The sequence below is a fragment of the Mandrillus leucophaeus genome, unplaced genomic scaffold, assembly GCF_000951045.1.
Source record: "Mandrillus leucophaeus isolate KB7577 unplaced genomic scaffold, Mleu.le_1.0 Scaffold68, whole genome shotgun sequence".
NCBI classification, from domain to species: domain Eukaryota; kingdom Metazoa; phylum Chordata; class Mammalia; order Primates; family Cercopithecidae; genus Mandrillus; species Mandrillus leucophaeus.
The window spans coordinates 3,277,088-3,295,932 of record NW_012107363.1 but is presented as its reverse complement, the minus strand read 5'-3'; the positions used below and the strand labels follow the sequence as shown (position 1 = coordinate 3,295,932).

Below are 18,845 nucleotides of genomic sequence, written 5' to 3'. Positions count from 1 at the left end.
GCGTCATGTGGATCTTTGGTAAAAGCTGTGTAAGTGATGTGGGGCCCTCAGGCTCTGCAGGATTGAAGAGACACAGGCCTCTTCCAGGGTTGCGCTCGCCTGTGAGGAAGGGTGGAGGATTTGCCAAGCCCATGGCTGGTCCTTCAGGGGTTCCTATTCTTACTTGGGTAGGGAAGGCCAGGTTTTCTGTTGAGTTCCTCTGATTTTTGCACAGGCCTGTGTGCTGAGCTGAGTGTCACAGCCCTGTGCCTCGGGGCCTGTGCTGTTGCTTCCTGCGACGGGCCCTGTTCTCCTTTAGCTGGCTGGTGTGCATTCGTAGTAAGCAGTTGCAGTGTTCACTACCCGGACACGTGTGTATGTGTGGACTGCAAGGTCACAGAATGTAGGCCAGAGGTGACATGGGGCCATGTGTGAGTGGTGGAGTCACGTGGGGTGAGCGGTGAGGTCACGTGGAGTGCATGGTGAGGTCATGTGAGGTGAGCAGTGGGGTCACGGGTGAGCGGTGGAGTCACATGGGGTGAGCGGTGAGGTCACGTGGAGTGCATGGTGAGGTCATGTGAGGTGAGCAGTGGGGTCACGGGTGAGCAGTGGAGTCACGTGGGGTGAGCAGGGAGGTCACATGGAGTGCATGGTGAGGTCATGTGAGGTGAGCAGTGGGGTCGAACGGTGGAGTCACGTGGGGTGAGTGGTGAGGTCACGTGGAGTACATGGTGAGGTCATGTGAGGTGAGCAGTGGGGTTCATGGTGCAGACAGTGTTCCCAGAGGATGGGAGCACAGGCTCTTGGGTCAGCACTGCCCCCCGCTGTGACCTTGAGCTAGGCTTTAATCTCTCTGAGCCTGTTTTCCTCCTGCAAGACAGTGGAGAGGGAATGTGGTCACCTCGTGCCACTTGGCAGGTGCCAGGCCGTGGTGCCCTCGGTGGGGGACTGTTGTGTGTGGGGGGCCACTGTCCTGAACACTTCATTGGAAACAATAGACACAGGTGCAGGTGAGGTCTGCCTTGGTGGGTCAAGGAATGTTTCCCACAAAGCCGGCACCTGAGGGTGTCTTGGAGGGTCTGTGCGTTGTGCTTTTGGGGAGCACCGGCCATTCTGGAGCACCAGAGCGGTGGGCATGGTCAGACCCGGGCCCGTGATCTGGCTGAGGAGTTGGGGTCGCCGTCCAGGCCTTGCTTTCCAGGGCTTGCCTGGGTCAGAATCCGAGTTAGGAGTGCTCCGATGCTGACGCAGCGGGTACTGGACTCAGAGACAGGAGAGGAAACCGACACCTGAAAGGCAGGCAGTGCATGCGAGGAGCTCTCCATGGGGTCGAGGACGGAGTCCCAGCTGCGGAGGGGGCAGGTTGAGGGGCAGTCATTGGGTGCACAGGGCAGCTGGGGGCACCTTTGAGAGTCCGTCTGGTGTGTGGCACATGGAAAGGCTGTGGTGACCCAGGATTCTGGGAGAGTCTTGAGGACAGAGGTTGCTGACGCTGGGCGTTTCCTTGGGTCGCCAGCAGCCATATTCCAAGCAAGAGAATTCGCTGCCCGTCAGTGCCCGTCTTCCACGTACTTTGTTTCAGCGATACTGTTTCACTTCCAGATTAACTCTGGAAATGGCACACATGGCACCCACCTTTCGTTTGCTGTCATCTGCTTTTTGGGGGATCTTCTCCCCTGCATGTGAACACATCAGACTGACATGCTTTTTTTTTTTTAATGAAAAACCAAGAACCAAAAGCAGAGTGTAAGGAAAAACACGGTGCAAACATAACTCATTTCTCAAGCGTTCGTCTCACTTGCAGCCCACAGCACAGTCTAACTGGCCGTCGACGGGAAGCCTCATGGGTTAATTCTGGTTGCAGAGATAGATTGGAAAACTCGGGTAACTGCCGTGAAGTGTCCACCACAGAGGGACACCTCCCGGGGCAGTGTTTGGGAACGGCCAGGACAGGCTGGGAGGGAAGCCCAGCTACGGCTGATGCGTGGTGGGACACGGGGGCCTCTGGTGTGGTCAGAAGGAATTTGCACAAGGGGTTTCTGGCCAGACCGTTTCCTTGGTTTTGTTGCTGTGTAAATAAGTCATGGAAAGCACAACTGCACAGCGTCCACCTTTCCTTGCTGTTCGTGACCATCTGCCCTGGTGGGGAGAGCTTGGGATGTGGCAGAGCCTTTAGGAACAGGCGGTGGTCATGAGGGCCTCCCCTCAGCATTGGTTGCAAAATGGACCTGAATTTTCCTGTAATGTCCTGAAGGGTAGCATGTGAGGCTCAAGGATGAGCCCTGGGCAGCCTGCCAGCAGCAGAGGGCCACGGCCTGGGCACCAAAGATAGCAGACAGTGACTCTTTCGGTGCAGAGGTGGAAACCCCAAGGCAGGATGGGGCAGGGCTGCGCCGCTCCCTCTGCGGGGGAGTCCTCCTGCCCAGGCCCCTGAGCTCCAGGAGTCCTTGGCTGCGGCTGCATCATGCTGGCCTTTGCCTCCTCTGTGACTTTGCCGTCTCTGCATCTTGTAAGGACACGTGTCATTGGACTTAGAGTCCACCCTAGTCCAGGAGTCCCTGATGACCTCCCTCAGTACCTCAACGTCATGACATCTGCAAAGACCCTCTTCCCAACAAAGGTCATATTCACAGCTATGGGAGTCAGTTGGGGCCACCATTCAATGCCTCATGCCTGGCAGGACTTGGCAAGGGGAGCCTTGGCTCCCTGAAGATGCCTGTATGGAGGAAACCTCCGCCCAGCCCTGCCTGCGCCCTGCGGGGTCAGCGGCACCTGCCTTTCCTTCCCGCTGGGGAGCTGAGACCTCCCGCCGCCGCCTGATGTCTGAGCCTGGGGAACGGCCTGCTCTGGTTTATGACTCAGTTCCTCTCAGTTATGCTGAGGGTGAATGGATGTAACAGCCGAAAGCAGTCGGGTGTGCTGTGGCAGGAACTGCAACATTGGGTGTTTTCTTCCCAGTGACCTGGGCTGTGTGACATAGAAGGAAATCCCAAGCCCCCCTGAGTTCAGCCTTTGGGCTCAGACTCGGCGTGGCTGACCCCATTCTCCTGCCTGGGATCTCTGAGCAAGACCGGCTGCCAGGCAGAAGGCCCCCTGCAGCCTGGAGGCGCCTCGTGTCCGGGCGCCAGGCCCTCTGTGCCTGGGCAGGGAGTGGGTGTGAGCGTGGCCTCCATGTGCGGCTGGTCCGCACCCCTCCCCTACATGCTCACCATGTGCCTGGGCCCATGTCCTCATCAAGGGGGTGGTAGCAGTACAGCCTGGTGGGGTCTCAGGACCATGCCTGGTCCATAGGGAGTACTGTGGGAGGCCAGCTCTGGCCACGCTGTAGCGGGCCCTGCAGATGTGGGCACCACTGCCAGGGGAAGGGGAGGATGAAGAGGGGGCTCCAGCTGTCCTGCCTGACACCCCACCTTGGGGCCTCCTTGTCTGCTGCATCTGCTCCCTCCTGCCCTTTTGAATCTTGTGGGGGGGCCCCCCAGGGTACGAGGCCTCAGGTACCCCCTCCCCCACCGTGTCAGTCCCCAGTTCCACAGCTCCAGCAGGCAGTGAGGTCCAAGGGCCAGGCAGGGGGAGGTGAACGGAAGCACCCCTTCCTCTCGCCACTGGGCACCACCGCCGGGCAGTTGTCCTGCTGCCCATGCAGTCCTGGCTGATGCTGCAGGGACAGCACCATGCTTCACACAGACCGAGCCTGGTGCGTGCGAGAACGTGCAGCTGTCGCACTCGAGGGTCCGCTCTAGTGGCGGAACCGCGCCCCTGTGGCCTCCAGGCTGCTGGAACAGTGTAGAACACAGGACAGCCCCAGCCTGAGCCAGGAAGTGCCTCCAGCCAGAGGGGCCCTGGGCAGATGCCGTCCCTGTGACTCAGTTTCCCTACCTATAAAATCAGACCCACCCCATACGCCTGCTCGTCACGAAGATGACACCGTACCTGCAGGATGCTGGCAGTGCCTTGTCCCTGGGGGTGAGTCGTGACAAATGCTAGTTTCTCTATTGTTACTTTTTCTCCTCCTGTTTCTCGTTCCAAAGTCGCCCTGGCAGCATACAAGTGGCTGGTTTGCTACCTGCTCCGAGAGACTTATCAAAAATTAAACCAAGAGAAAAGATCAAGAAGCAGTGACTTTGAAGCAAGGAATAACTGCCAGGTAGGTATTTGTTTTCAAAATTCCCTTTTGTATTATTTGCTCTTAATTCCCCAGTCGTTGTGTCCCTGGCAGTTCAGGCCCCAGACCCTGAGCTCCCGTGACCCTGGGCAGATGACTTGATGACTTTGCTGCTTGCTCAGCTCCTCTGTAACACAGGGATGGCGGCACCTGTCTTGCTGGGCTGGGGAGGTCATGGATGTTACATTTACCGTGCCTGACGGTTCCCAGCCCGTAAACCAGAGCAGTGAAGCGCTGGGTTGTGAGAGCCTTGGATGCACAGACGGGCAGGGACACCACTGCGGACACTCAGGGTGCTCCCTCCTGACTCATGGGAGTGACGCCAGCGCCCTGCTTGGTTTTCCACAAGTTGCTCTTGCCTTCCCGAGGGGCTGGGGTGGCAATGGTGAGTGGGTCGTCATTGGCCTTGGAAAGTGCTTTGGTTCTCACGCCTGGACAGGGCTGTCTTTTGTGTTCTGGGAAGCCACAGGGGAAAAACAGCCTGTTATAAAACGCCTTGTCATGCCAGGAACCTGGTTCCGTGTGATTCCAGCCCTGTCCCGGCTGTCTGCCCTAGAGCAGAGCCCAGCCCCTCCCCTGTCTAGGGGGCAGCTATTGGGGGCAGTGGGGCTCCCGGATGTGTCTGTGGGTGCCGTGAGCACTCTTGGTGGAGTGCGCCAGCCCTAACCATAGCTATGGGGAGACTCAGGCCATGAGTGTCGTGCAGGGAGGCCATGGATACGGAGAGAGCCGCTGTCGCCCCTTCTCCCTAGTGTCAGTTCATGAAGTTATGGGTCAGCTTCAATAATGAAGCCGCTGTGGGGACCCAGGTCCACATCTGCCTGTCTCTGGGAAGGCCTGGCACTGCACAGCCTGCTGCTGGGGGGCAGCCGCGCCCCTCAGGCCAGCACCTCTAGAACCTGCTGCACACACCTGCCCTGGGATGAGGAGAGAAGGCGGGAAGGATGGGCTCCTGCCGAGCTCAAAGAGACCCAGATTGGACCGGGCGCAGTGGCTCATGCCTATAATCCCAGCATTTTTGGAGGCCAAGACAGGTGGATCACAAGGTCAGGAGATCAAGACCATCCTGGCTAATACAGTGAAACCCGGTGTCTACTAAGAATACAAAAAATTCACCAGGCATGATGGTAGGCACCTGTAGTCCCAGCTACTTGGGAGGCTAAGGCAGGAAGAACTGCTTGAACATGGGAGGCAGAGGTTGCAGTGAGCTGAGATCACACCACTGCACTCTAGCCTGGGTGACAGAGCAAGATTCCATCTCAAAAAAAAAGAAAAAAAGAAAACCAGATTGAATTTATAGCTGAAAAGAAATGAAGTCAGCAGGTGGCCAGGGTCAGTAAAACTTGTAGTTTAGGCCCATGGTGACCAAAAATAGGAGACTTGAAGTGACCCTTCCAGAACAGGCTGCCTTCTGTACCCACCCTGGCTGATAACACGGCAGGTTGGGTCATTCAGAAACCAGTGGATGCCTGTCAGCTTCCACCGCTCGCTCCTCTGCAGGCCACATCCTCGTGTTAGGGTGGAATAGGCTGCTGCACTGGCTCACGTCTGTAATGCCAGCACGTTAGACAGGCTGAGGCAGGAAGATCGCTTGAGCCCAGGAGGTTGAGGCTGCAGTGGGCCGCGATCACATCACTGCACTCCAGCGTGGGCAACAGAGCAAGACCCTGTCTCAGAAAAGAAAAAAAGAATTTTTTTTAATGGAATGGAGATTCTCCAATGAGTTATGAAACAAGGCCCCCAGAAACGGAGGGCACAAAAGGACCCCATTCCTAACAACACCTGTGTCTCTTAGAACTGCCTGGTAGATCCTTAGCACCCCCTTCCAGCCCCGGCCTATTCTGGGGCCGCGGCATGTGTGACCCCACAACACCCCGAGTGCGTGACTCAGCTGCTGAGAAACCACTTACCTTCAGCTTTTCCTTCAAGAACTTGGTAACAGAATTTCAGGGAGTCCTGCGGCAGAGGCCAGGAGGGGTCCTGGGTTCTGAGTCCAGCTGAGACGGTGACCCTGGGCCGAGCTGACAGACACCCACAGACACCAGCCACAAGGCCTTGGAGGGAAAGCAGTTGCCAGGGTGGAGCTTCGTGCTCCAGACCTGCTCTGGGTCGCAGAGCTTTCAAGAGCAGGGGACGTTTGTGACAGCTGAGAGCCCTTGGGGCCTGGGCTGGATGCTAAGGGGCCCATGGGAGATGCAGCCCCTTCCCCTGCAATACGGCATGAGAAGAGAGCCTCAGCCTAGACCAGCCTTTTCAGGAAGATGGAAGCCGGAAGCTGTTAAAAAATAAAACCATCGGATTTGGCTGCATAAAGGTTCAGCATTTCTGCATTGCAAAAGATGCTCTGAACAAAGTCAGAAGCCACACAGCAGACTGGGGAAGCCCACGTGGCGTGTCGCTGACAGAGAACATCCCCAGGAAGGAAGGAACTCCTTCAGATAGATGCCCGCCTGGTCGGAAACCAGCCCTAGCAGCCGCTGACCTGGAGGCAGGGCCAGGAGCTGCAGGTCAAAGCCATCCTTCGCAGGCATCAGGCTGGGCTCGGGCAGCAGCGCCGTTCGTGGAGAGGGTGGCGGCTGTGTCCTTTGAGAAGGTTACTGGCCATTTTTGTTAGAAGTGTGCTTCCTCTTTGACCTGATGGGGAAAATTGATTAACCTTTAAACATTTTCTGGCTCTTGCCAATAACCGCTATCTACCATTTACCCACCGTAAGCCAGGCATGCGCAGAAAGGTCTTTAACAATGCATTTCTCTCATTTTTCGGCTGAGTGACACCTTCACGTGTTCAACAGCCAGCAGATATAAAAGATGGGTGGTGGCGTCCCCGCACCCTGCCTCGAGTCTGGGACTAAAAACGTTGGTGGTGGCGTCCCCGCACCCTGCCTCAAGCCTGGGACTAAAAAGATGGGCGGTGGTGTCCCCATAGCCTGCCTCCAACCTGGGACTAAAAAGATAGGTGGTGGCGTCCCCGCAGCCTGCCTCCAGTCTGGGAGTAAAAAGGTGGGTGGTGGCGTCCCCACAGCCTGCCTCCAGCCTGGGACTAAAAAGGTGGGTGGTGGCATCCCCGCAGCCTGCCTCCAGTCTGGGAGTAAAAAGGTGGGTGGTGGCGTCCCCGCAGCCTGCCTCCACCCTGGGATCGACCCCTGTCACAAGGGCTCCAGGTTCCCTTCAGGAATTTGCACATCAGAAGGCGGACAAGGACAAGGACATTTGTTCTCCCTGAGCCACATGCTGGATTCTGTATCTGGGTCGTTTCATGTTGTCTACTTTGGGAGTGAAGGAAGTTGAGGCCAAGAGAAATGCCCAAGGTCCCCCAGCTCGCCTGTGCCGGGGCCAGGATTGCACCTGAGCCAGCTGTCACAGAGCCCAGCCCTTTCCCCAGGCTGCGTGGCTGCTCTCTGAATTTGGACCATTTGGGGTTTGGTTTTTTGCCTGAACTATATCCATTGCCTCTTAAAGTGTACTTCAGAAATCAGAGTGTACCGGACTGGGACCCTCCCCTCTCTCTGTGCTGAAGATTTCCTGGGGTGTCCAGGTTTACTGCTGTAAAGGGACAGCTGACCATAGCTGCATGGAGCCTGAGAAGTGCCTGTCCCAGTCCTAGCTGGGGACAGTTTGGCAGCTCTGGAGGGGCAGCTGAGGTGGTCCAGAAGATCCCCGTAGAGCACAGTCCAGCCCCTGCCCTGTCTGGGGGCAGCTGGTGGGGGCAGTGGGACTCCCAGATGTGTCTGTGGGTGCCGTGAGCACTCTTGGCTGGAGTGCGCCAGCCCTAACCATAGCTATGGGGACACTTTGGCCATGGGGAGGGACTGCACCTGAGACATTACTGTCCCCCCGGGTCTCCGGAGTTCATACCACGTAGGATGCTTCCTGGGCCCCAGCCCGCGTTGGTTAATGTTGTGGTCAGCTCTGCTGGTTGCCATTGGCAGACACTGTTTAGGGAGCCCATCCTCGGAGCCTGTGTCCCCCCGGTGACTGCTGGCCTTATGTGGACCTTTCCTGGAACAACAGCGCAGTGTCATGCAGGCAAATCCTGGGAACCGAGATGCCGTCGAGCACAATAGAGCTGCCATCGCAGGCGCTTCCTGTGAGAGGGCTGCCCTGACCCCAGCAGCACCACACGGGAGACAACACTGAGGCTTGTATGATGCCTTTTGCTCTCTTGCACAGCTGCAGAGCCGAGTGACTCTGTGTTTCAAAACTCACTGGCACTCGGGATGCATTATTTGACAGCAGCAAGGTTCCAGAGGGGGCTGTCTTTCTGGCCCCCGTGGCCTGTCTGGCCTGTGCCATCGCTGTATCACACTCTGTCACTTTCATGGCAAAACACACTGAAGCGGCGGGGCGACTGCAGGTGACGGGGAGAGTGGTGCAGGGCACAGGGCTCAGACTCAGATTTGGTTCTGAGGACCACCTCTCTGTGCCCGGGCCCTGCTGGGATTGGCTGGGATTGGGGTTCGCAGAGGACCCATGGCGAGAGGAGAGGCCCTTGTGGTGTGGGAGCACGTTTTGGGGTGTGGGCGGATTCAATGGAATTGCCATGTTCTTGTGGACGCAGGAGTAGCTTGCGGGGGTGCAGGTGCCGTCGCCCGCTTGTTTCATGGAAGGTTAAAGGAGGAGGCGGTGAGGCCTGGAGCTGCAGCACCACGCCTGGCAGCTCCCCCACAGGCCTGTATTATCAGCCTCCTGCCAGAGGCCTCGGGTGGGAGCCTGAGGGCTGCCCCACCTCACTTGGCAGGGCTCTGGGAATTCTGGGTGCTAGTCCTAGCTGGGGTCTGTCGTGCAGTCCCCACGGCCCCAGTGCAAGTCCAGATCCCGCCAAAACCAAGGCCCAGAGCTATGGCACGTGTGAGATCAGGAGAGGGCAGGAAGCCCCAAGGCCCCGGGCTGGCACACTCCATGCTCAGACAGCAGGGAGCAGGACAGGCCTTCGTGGCACCAATGGGACGGCCCACCCATGAGTGTGCAGGACCCAGCGGGGGTCTTGGGACAGGACCAGTCAGGCTGGCACGAAGCAGAGCGGGAAAGCAGCTTCTCCCGGTTTCTGTTTTCCCGAGGCTCCTGATCCCAACAGGGCCCTGGAGGACACTGGCTATGTCACTGGAGACCCTGCTGCCGTGTGCTTCGCCCTGCTGTGTTCTGGGAAGATTTGGGGCAGCAGCATAGGCCAGGCATGCAGCCGGGTCCTCCTGCAGCAGTCAGTCCCCCATACCCTGTATTTCATCATTTGGCTGGATTTTTTTTTAATTTTAAAAATGGCACCTGCTCATCCTAACAAGTCAAGCAATGCGTGTGTTGTTTTCCTAATTTAAAATATCTGGTGAGATGATAAATGGGAGACAGGGAAAGAAAGGCTAATAAGTGAAGTTGATGATTATCAGCAAATGTTTTTGATATTATAGCAGATGCTGGCAAGGCTGTGGAGAAGAGTGACATGGATACATGGTTGGTGGGAACACAGATTAGTTCAGCCACTGTGGAGGGCAGCTTGGCGATTTTTCAGAGCTAAGAGTTGCCCTTCCCCTCGACCCAGCGATCCCATTACTGGGTACATACCCCAAAGAAAAGCAATCATCCTGCCAGCCGGACACATGTACCTGTACGTCCATCGCAGCACTATTCACAATAGCAAAACTGTAGAATCAACCCGGGTGCCCCACAGCGGTGGACTGGATAAAGAAAATGGGGTACATAGACACCACGGGATACCGTGCAGCCATCACTACCAACAGTCATGGCTTTTGCAGCAACATGGATGCAGCTACAAGCCGTTATCCTCAGCAAACTAACGCAGCAACGGAAAACCAAATGCTGCATGTTCGCACGTATAAGTGGGAGCTAAACATTGGGCACTCATGGACATAAAGATGGGAGCAGCAGAGCCTGCGGGGGACGTACGGCATGGAGAGAAAGGAGAGAAGCCTGCTCTGGAGGCTTTGGAGGAGGGGGTGGCAGTTCCTTTGGAGAAGCGAAGTCAATTCTGAGCTCAGGGAGGAGCTTGACAAGCCCCTTCTCCAGCTCCTCTGTCTTCCTGTGTGGAAGAAGCCAGGTCCTGGGCCCTCAGGGGCCTCCTGGTGGGCGCCCGCACTGTAGCCGCAGAGCATCCCGAAGCCTGCCCCAGGCCCGGTGTGCAATGACCGTGCCTCTCCCAGTCCCAGATGGGAGCTGAGCTGAGATTGAGGCCTTGGAGGGCGTCAGTGGAGCCAGAGCACTCCCAGCTCCATCTTCACATAGGCCTTTTCCATTGTGTTCTAGAAACGTCTTATGCTGCACGGCGTCTGTGTGCTGCCTCACCTCATGTTACTGTCCTAGGACTTGCACGGGAGTGCAGACCCGCGTTCGTGTTTCCTGAGAACTTCCTCCACCGGGAATCTGGGCGGGGCTGGGACTTTCATGGTCCTTATGATGCCGTCCTGTGTTCCAGGTGTCCCACGGCCGTCCCTTGGCGCTGGCCTTCCTGGAGCTCACCGTGGTGCAGAGGTTCCACGAGCACGTGCACCAGCCCTGTGTGCCGCCCTCGCTGCGGGCCGTGCTGGGGCGGCTCAGTGCTCTGTACGCCCTGTGGTCCCTGAGCCGCCACGCGGCCCTGCTCTACCGAGGTGAGGCTTCTGACTGCGGGCTTGCGTCCTCCCCAGAGTCAGGGCCCCGCTGTTGTATCTAGGAAGCTGCTTCCTGCACCATTGTCCTCCTTCCACAGGACTTACTGAGCATGGCGGAGGGCGCTGTGGACAGATGAGGAGCCCACTTCCATAATGAGAGGCATATGGGGCAGAACAGTGTCAGGGTGGTGCCAAGAGACCCAATTTTCCTTTCACTTGGGGTTCGGTTCAGAGAGCACTTCCAGAAGGCCCCCTCGTGCCAGGCAGCCTGCCGGGCTCTGCAGAGAGCAGAAGCCCACCCCCTAGGTCCCATAAGGCACAGAGAGACACGAGCCAGGAGTGTCTAGATTTGGGAACCCTGGAAGACTTCCTGGAGGACGGGGTGCTGGGGCTGATTCCTGGAGGATTGGTGGGAATGGGGTAAACCAAAGTTTGTCAACCTTTTGTTGGTTGTTGCCCCCAGCAAGTCTTTTTAGGTGGTTCTTCCCAATGGCTGGCACCCATGCATCTTTGGTACTAGGATATACCACGTATCCATTCATGTCCTGCATCTCTGGGCTTGTGAAGAATAAGATCCTCCCCACCCCAAGAGCCAGCGTTTACCCCCTGGAAGGTGGTGCTGACCCCGTGGAGGCCTTGACCATGCCCAGGTGCACCAAGGAAGGGACACGAGTGTCTGCCAGAGAGGGCGGGCACAGGGCAGGAGCCCCACTGCTACCTGAGAAAAACCCTAAGTGATACGACACAGTTCTCGCCAGCAAAAATCATAGCAAATGCAGATCCCGCCACAGATGCGCTCCCAAACGCACAAGGCCACGGCCTTGGACCTCTTAGGGCCCCACCAGAAACCACAGCGGCTGGAGGCGACACCAAGAGCCAAGTCCCCCTGCAGCCTCTGAGTCCCTGCAGGCGCCCATCACCCCCCTCCCCACTCCCCTGGGTGGTCCCAGGTACCCCCTCGCCCCTGCGCCCCCTGCCATGCACCCCTGCTTCGCTCTGCCCAGGAGCCCCTTCCTTGCTTCCTCCCGAGGGAGGAACCCACCCAGCCTCCCTGAGCCCCAGCAGGTGTGAGCCCAGTGGCCACCCGTCACCTCTGAGCCTGGGACCTTGCCTCCCTCGTTGCCCCAGGCCAGAGACCATCAATGCCTGAGTGGGAAAAGGGTGTCAGAACTCGGCCCCTGAGCCAGCACGTTCCTCGGGTCACAGCTGGGCTGGGGACAGCAATGACACTGATGTGTTCACCCAAAACAGGCCTCCTATGTGGCCAATTTGGAAAGTGCACTGAGGGCATGTTGGTATTGGGGTTGGTTTTGGACTGAGGACCCAGCCCCTACATGACCGAGGCTATGCTTGCAGGTGGATACTTCTCTGGTGAGCAGGCAGGAGAAGTGTTGGAGAGCGCCGTCCTGGCCCTGTGTTCCCAGGTGAGCTGTGGGTGCTGCCGTGTTCTCTACATCCATGTTACACAACCGTCCAGAGCCGACACGCACCCCCTTAGCGTCACCCAGAGCCGACACACACTGCTTTAGTGTCACCCAGAGCCGACACGCACCCCCTTAGCATCACCCAGACCAACACGTACCACCTTAGTGTCACCCAGAGGAGCCGACGTGCACCGCCTTAGCATCACCCAGAGCTGACACGCACTGCCTTATTGTCACCCAGAGCTGACACACACCCCCTTAGCGTCACCCAGACTGACACGCACCACCTTAGTGTCACCCAGAGGAGCTGACGCGCACCACCTTAGCATCACCCAGAGCCAACACGCACCGCCTTAGTGTCACCCAGACCGACACGCACCACCTTAGCATCACCCAGACCGACACGCACCGCCTTAGCATCACCCAGACCGACACGCACCGCCTTAGCGTCACCCAGACCGACACGCACCGCCTTAGCATCACCCAGAGCTGACACCCACCCCCTTAGCATCACCCAGAGCTGACACGCACCCCCTTAGCGTCACCCAGAGCCGACACACACCCTCTTAGCATCACCCAGAGCTGACATGCACCACCTTAGCGTCACCCAGACTGACACGCACTGCCTTAGTGTCACCCAGACCAACACGCACCACCTTAGCATCACCCACAGCTGACAAGCACCCCCTTAGCGTCACCCAGAGCCGACACCCACTCCCTTAGCGACACCCAGAGCCGACACCCACCCCCTTAGCGTCACCCAGAGCCGACATGCACCCTCTTAGTGTCACCCAGAGCTGACACGCACCCTCTTAGCGTCACCCAGAGCCGACACCCACTGCCTTAGCATCACCCAGAGCTGACACTCACTCCCTTAGTGTCACCCACAGCCGACATGCATCTTAGCGTCACCCAGAGCCGACACACACTGCCTTAGCGTCACCCAGAGCCAACACGCACCGCCTTAGTGTCACCCAGAGCTGACACGCACCCCCTTAGTGTCACCCAGAGCCGACAAGCACCCTCTTAGCGTCACCCAGAGCCAACACCACGCACCACCTTAGCATCACCCAGACTGACACGCACTGCCTTAGTGTCACCCAGAGCTGACACACACCCCCTTAGCGTCACCCAGAGCCGACACGCACCACCTTAGCGTCACCCAGACTGACACGCACTGCCTTAGTGTCACCCAGAGCCAACACGCACCCCCTTAGCGTCACCCAGAGCTGACATCCACCGCCTTAGCATCACCCAGAGCTGACACGCACTTCCTTAGTGTCACCCAGAGCCGACACACACTGCCTTAGCATCACCCAGAGCTGACACGCACCACCTTAGTGTCACCTAGAGCCGACATGCACCTTAGCATCACCCAGAGCCGACACACACTGCCTTAGCGTCACCCAGAGCTGACACGCACTGCCTTAGTGTCACCCAGAGCTGACACGCACCCCCTTAGCGTCACCCAGATCGACATGCACCCCCTTAGCGTCACCCAGAGCTAACACGCACCCCCTTAGCGTCACCCAGACCGAAATGCACCCCCTTAGCGTCACCAAGAGCCGGCATGCACTGCCTTTGCAACCCAAACATTCATGTTTGTTCAGGGTTTAGTAAAAACTGGAGGATTACAAGAAAATATGCCCACATCAGAAATTTCTGCAAAAGTAACCTGTCGGGCTGTCTCCAGATCTGCACACACCCAGACCCTCTCACACACCGTTTGCAGCTACTTTGAGAATTCTCTGAGCGTTTAGGGGACTCAGCCTCCAATTTGTGTCCTGGCGGTGTCCTTGTTTACTATATTCTATTACCTGTGTCACCCAGGAAATCAGAGGGCCCCAACCCCACGTTCTGATCTGGCAGCTGTCTTCCATCCAGGGACAGAAGCCCCCTTGCTGTGCTGGTTAGCGCGGTAGACGCTGGGTAGGGGGGAGGCGGCTGTGTGAGTGAGGGTCTCAGATTTCCTTTCATCGCACTGAATTTGAGGAGCCACTTGTGCTGGTGCTGGTGCTGCCGCGGCGGGCAGGACCACTGTGTCCACGGAGACGTCACTCCACTTTTGCTGGTAGGAACCAGACCGCGTACTGCTGCATTTTAGCGCAGCATCTCTGGTGACTGGAGACGTGGCCTTTCATCTCCCCTGTCGCTGCTTTCACACTTGATCTGGGACCAGTGGAATGTCCCTGTGACTGGCTGTGAGCCTCTCTCGGGATTCACTGTATAAACCCCTTCCCTGAGCCTGCCGTTCTGGAGACGGGTGTGTCTAATTGTGGTACACGTTTGTGGCCACATTTACTCCTCTTAACATCGAACCAGCCACAGGGAGGGGTTTTCCTTGGCTCCTCCAAGAGCCAAATTTTACCCGCTTGGGGCCGTGTTGACCCTGTGGAGGCCTTCGGAGTATGCAGGTGAGCCAAGAAAGCACAGGGGTAACCTTGCAGAGGGGGGCGTAGCGGGAGGTGGTGTTTATAAAAAGTGCCTGGGTGCGGTGACTCACGCCTGTAATCCCAGCACTTTGGGAGGCCAAGGCAGGAGGATCACTTGAGGCCAGGAGTTCGAGACCAGCCTGAGCAACGTAGTGACACCTCATCTCTACAAAAAATAATTTTTTTTTCTTTTTTTTTTTTGAGACAGAGTGTCACTCTGTCACCCAGGCTGGAGTGCAGTGGCGCAATCTCGACTCACTGCAAGCTCCACCTGCCGAGTTCACGCCATTTTCCTGCCTCAGCCTCCCCAACAGCTGGGACTACAGGCGCCGCCACCACGCCCAGCTAATTTTTTTGTATTTTTAGTAGAGACGGGGTTTCACCGTGTTAGCCAGGATGGTCTTGATCTCCTGACCTTTTGATCCACCCGCCTCGGCCTCCTAAAGTGCTGGGATTACAGGCATGAGCCACCACGCCCGGCCTACAAAAAATAATTTTAAAAAATTAGCCAGGCCTGGTGGCACATGCCTGTAGTCCCAGCTACTCAAGAGGCTGAGGTAGGGTGGCTTAAGCCCACGTGTTTGAGGCTGCAGTGAGCCGTAATTGCACCATCACACTCCAGCCTGGGCAACAGAGCCAGATCCTGTCTCAAAAAAATAGAAAAAAAGCCACATCTGATTTCCCAGTGAGGCTATGGCCAAGGCTGGCTGACTGTTGTGTGCCACTCTGTGTGTGCCTGTCCACACCACTCTCTTGGGGAGGCCACGGTCAGCCAGGTGGAGAGGGTGCCAGCCATCTGCTAGGCCAGGGCCATCAAATTCAGCCCAATCCTGCTGTTCACCTGAGTGTCGTCTGCGGGTGTCTTTGTGCTACCACGGCAGAGCAGGCAGTTGCCAGAGACCGTGGCCCACAAAGCTGGTAACATCTCCTAGCTGGACCCTTACGAAACACGTTTGTTGGGCTCAGCACCTGTGCTCTGCCAAGTGCTTCTCTCAGGGGGCAGTGGCGTTTGTCTGCGGCCTTCATGCCGAGGCACGTGGACCAGGACCAGGTGGCCACACCCTGCAGAGCACGGCATTGAAACGCAGAGGCGCACTCAGTTTCTCCATTGTGACCTTTATTACTCTGTGCTGACCGATTGCCTTTGATCCATATCATTAACGGTGTCTCCCATTCCTGGGTTCCATGCAGTGTAGCCACGGCATTTCATAATATTTTAAGGAGAATTTTTTTTTTTTTTTTTGAGACGGAGTCTTGCTCTGTCCCCCAGGCTGGAGTGCAGTGGCACGATCTCAGTTCACTGCAAGCTCCGCCTCCCGGGTTCATGCCATTCTCCTACCGCAGCCTCCCGAGTAGCTGGGACTACAGGCGCCCGCCACCACACCCGGCTAATTTTTTGCATTTTTTTAGTAGAGACGGGGTTTCACCGTGTTAGCCAGGATGGTTTCAATCTCCTGACCTCGTGATCCGCCCACCTCGGCCTCCTAAAGTACTGGGATTACAAGCTTGAGCCACCGCGCCCGGCCTTTTTTTTGCATTTTAAGAAAGTTCTTGAGAATCCACTCATATAAATTTCATGTGTCATACTGAAGAATAATTTGTTCAGTGGAATAGGAGAGTAATAAAACCACTACCAACCGAGGAGGCTTCGTATGCTTATGGCTTTTCCAAGTGCTCATAAATGCCTTCTCTATTACATGTTTTCTGGACATATTTTCCTTTACTGGAACAGCAGTTGCCCACATAAGCCAAGGCTTAGAAATGAGCCTCCGGAGGCAGCTGCTAATTCACGAGCTGCAGGGTCGTCACTTTTAAGGGCCTTTTCTACCTTGTTGGGAATAAACAAGCCCTGGAAGTCCTGAGTGAAAAGCAGGATGGTGGACACATTCCAGCGCACAGCAAGGGACTCGAATCCAGGCCAGTGAAGAGATCATGCATTGGCAGCAGAGCCGCACGTGCCGCTCAGGTTACCCGTTGCTAGTGGGTCCTAGCAAACATGGACAGGGCTGTTACCCTTTGGTCACCATGGAAATTCCCGGGAGGTGCCAAGTGTCTGGGCTTTGTTTTCCAACAGCTGAAAGACGACGCAGTTGCCCTGGTAGACGTGATCGCTCCTCCTGACTTTGTTCTGGACTCACCGATTGGCAGAGCCGATGGCGAGGTAAAGGGAGGACAGGGCCTCGCAGGGGCGCCCCAAGGGCCGATGGGCATTTCTGCAGAGCTGAGATGCTCCTGTGGGTCGGGGGTCTGGTGGCTTCTGGAAAGTGGTCACACTTGGGGGAGCTTCTGTGGGGAGGGCCCAGGACAAGTCGGGACAGCCTCATTCTGGTGTTTCGCCATGCTGGCTCTGTGGTTGCAGGGGATTTGCCCATCCCCTGCCTGCCTTTTCCTCTCGAGATGGGGTGGTGGCACTGCCCGCCTGTACAGGCAGAGGTTGGAGGTCCACACACTGTGGCCTCTGCCCTCTTCCCACTCCCCACTGGCCTCCCCCGTCCCAGGTCTTACCCCCATCTGACCATGCAGGCTCCTGGCCCTGCAGGCCTCTCCCCCATCCCTGTCCTGGAATCCCCAGGCCCCTCTGTCCCCTCTGACCATCCATGGCTGTCACTGGGGTTACTTTCCCCTGTCCCACTTTCCCCCAGCTGCCTCCCTGTGGCTCCCCAGCCGCCCATGTTCCATAATGATTTCTTCAAAGTAGATGGAGTCGGGCTGCTCCCCGAGGGAGCCTCCACCAGCCTCCTTGACCCTGCCACACCCCAGCCCCAGGCAGCCACTGCATCCCTCCAGGGCCCTTCACCCCACGCTCCCCTCCTGCCCACCAGATCCAGCCTTACTGGCCTCTCCATCTGTCATGCCAGGCCCTTGCCCACCCCAGGGCCTTGTGCCTACTGCTCTGGCTGCCTGGAGTGCCTCGCATTCTTTCAGTATAAGCTGACTGTCGCTGCCTTGGAGAGGCCTTCCCTGGCGTCCAGCTGAGGCAGTGCCCCAGGCACTGTGGCCCTTGCTAACCTCATCACTGACCCTGTGTCTCCCTCCCACCTGATGATGCCCTCGAGGGGTGACACTCACAGGTCCTCTGGGTGCCCTGCAGCACCCCACTGCTTATAGGGCTGTGTCCATCTTCTGCTAGAGGGACTCGGCATGTCAGTGCTCATGTCCCGTGCCCTGAGGTCTCCTGGCTGTGAGCCACAGAGGGGTCAACCCCATTCCTGCCCCCTGTCCCCACGACTGAGTTCTTTCTGCTGAGGCATCTGCCAGCACCTGGGTCTCTGCTCAAATGGAGATTCAGCCTTAGTGGGCAGGACCCCACCCTCAGTCCTCAGGGAATGCTGAAGTCCGTGCATGAGTCCTTACTGGCTTAGCCAGGGAGCGCCCAGTGCCTGGCCTCAGCATGGCCCAGGCTACACCTGGGTTGGGCTAGGTGTGCCAAGAGGCAGGTAGTGCCAGGGGCCGGGTGAGCAGGGCAGGAGGTGAGAGTTCCCAGTAGTAGGAAAGGCAGGGATGGTCATCTCTGTGGAGGGCCTGCTGTCCCGCATCGGGGGGCTGACCACTGACCATCCCCTGAGCCCGTACAGCCCAGATGATCACTGCTGCTGAGAACTGAGATCCAGAGAAGCCCAGTGGGTTTCCCGGCCAGGGAGTGGCGGAGCCAGGATTTGAAGAAACTGTGCCCTGCTGTAGGGAGAGAAGACTTGGGGGGAGCCTTGGATCCTGGGGGAGCACGTAGGAGGGGGACTTGCCCTACCCACCTCCCTGGGAGAGGCAGTCTCACCAGGAGGTAGGGGGCTCACCAGGTAGACAGGCATTCGAAGAGACAGTGGAGCCAGACCCGCCATGGAGGACCCCCGAGCACACAGGTCTGTCTGCCCCGTACAGGAGCAGCGTTGAGTGTCCATTCGCTGCGCCTGGCTCTGCAGAGGCAGGGAACAACCGAGGAGAGGAGAGACCGTGCCCATGATGGAGGGGCCCCTCTGGCTCGGTTCCACAGATAAAACCAGAGCCGACTGGAGGTGTTGCTGGCAGGATGGTTTATAAAACGTGCATTCCTGGTTGAGCGTGGTGGTTCACACCTGTAATCCTAGCTCTTTGGAAGGCTGAGGCGGGCAGATCCCTTGAGCGCAGGAGTTTGAGACCAGCCTAGGCAACATAGCAAAACCCCATCCATAAAAATTACAAAAGCTGAGGTGAGAGGATCTCCTGAGCTTGGGGAGGTCCAGGCTGTGGTGAGCAGTGATCGTGCCACTGCACT

General features: G+C 57.4%; 1 protein-coding gene across 1 annotated transcript in view; it reads left to right on the top strand.

Moving 5' to 3' along the window:
* ACOX3 (acyl-CoA oxidase 3, pristanoyl) overlaps window positions 1-18,845 on the top strand; it is a 53,404-nt gene that overhangs the window by 32,103 nt on the left and 2,456 nt on the right. Inside the window, exons 14-17 of the mRNA XM_012002174.1 lie at window positions 4,008-4,123; window positions 10,566-10,740; window positions 12,097-12,164; window positions 16,671-16,757. Of these exons, the coding sequence (XP_011857564.1) occupies window positions 4,008-4,123; window positions 10,566-10,740; window positions 12,097-12,164; window positions 16,671-16,757 (446 nt within the window). The remainder of the gene's footprint in view (window positions 1-4,007; window positions 4,124-10,565; window positions 10,741-12,096; window positions 12,165-16,670; window positions 16,758-18,845) is intronic.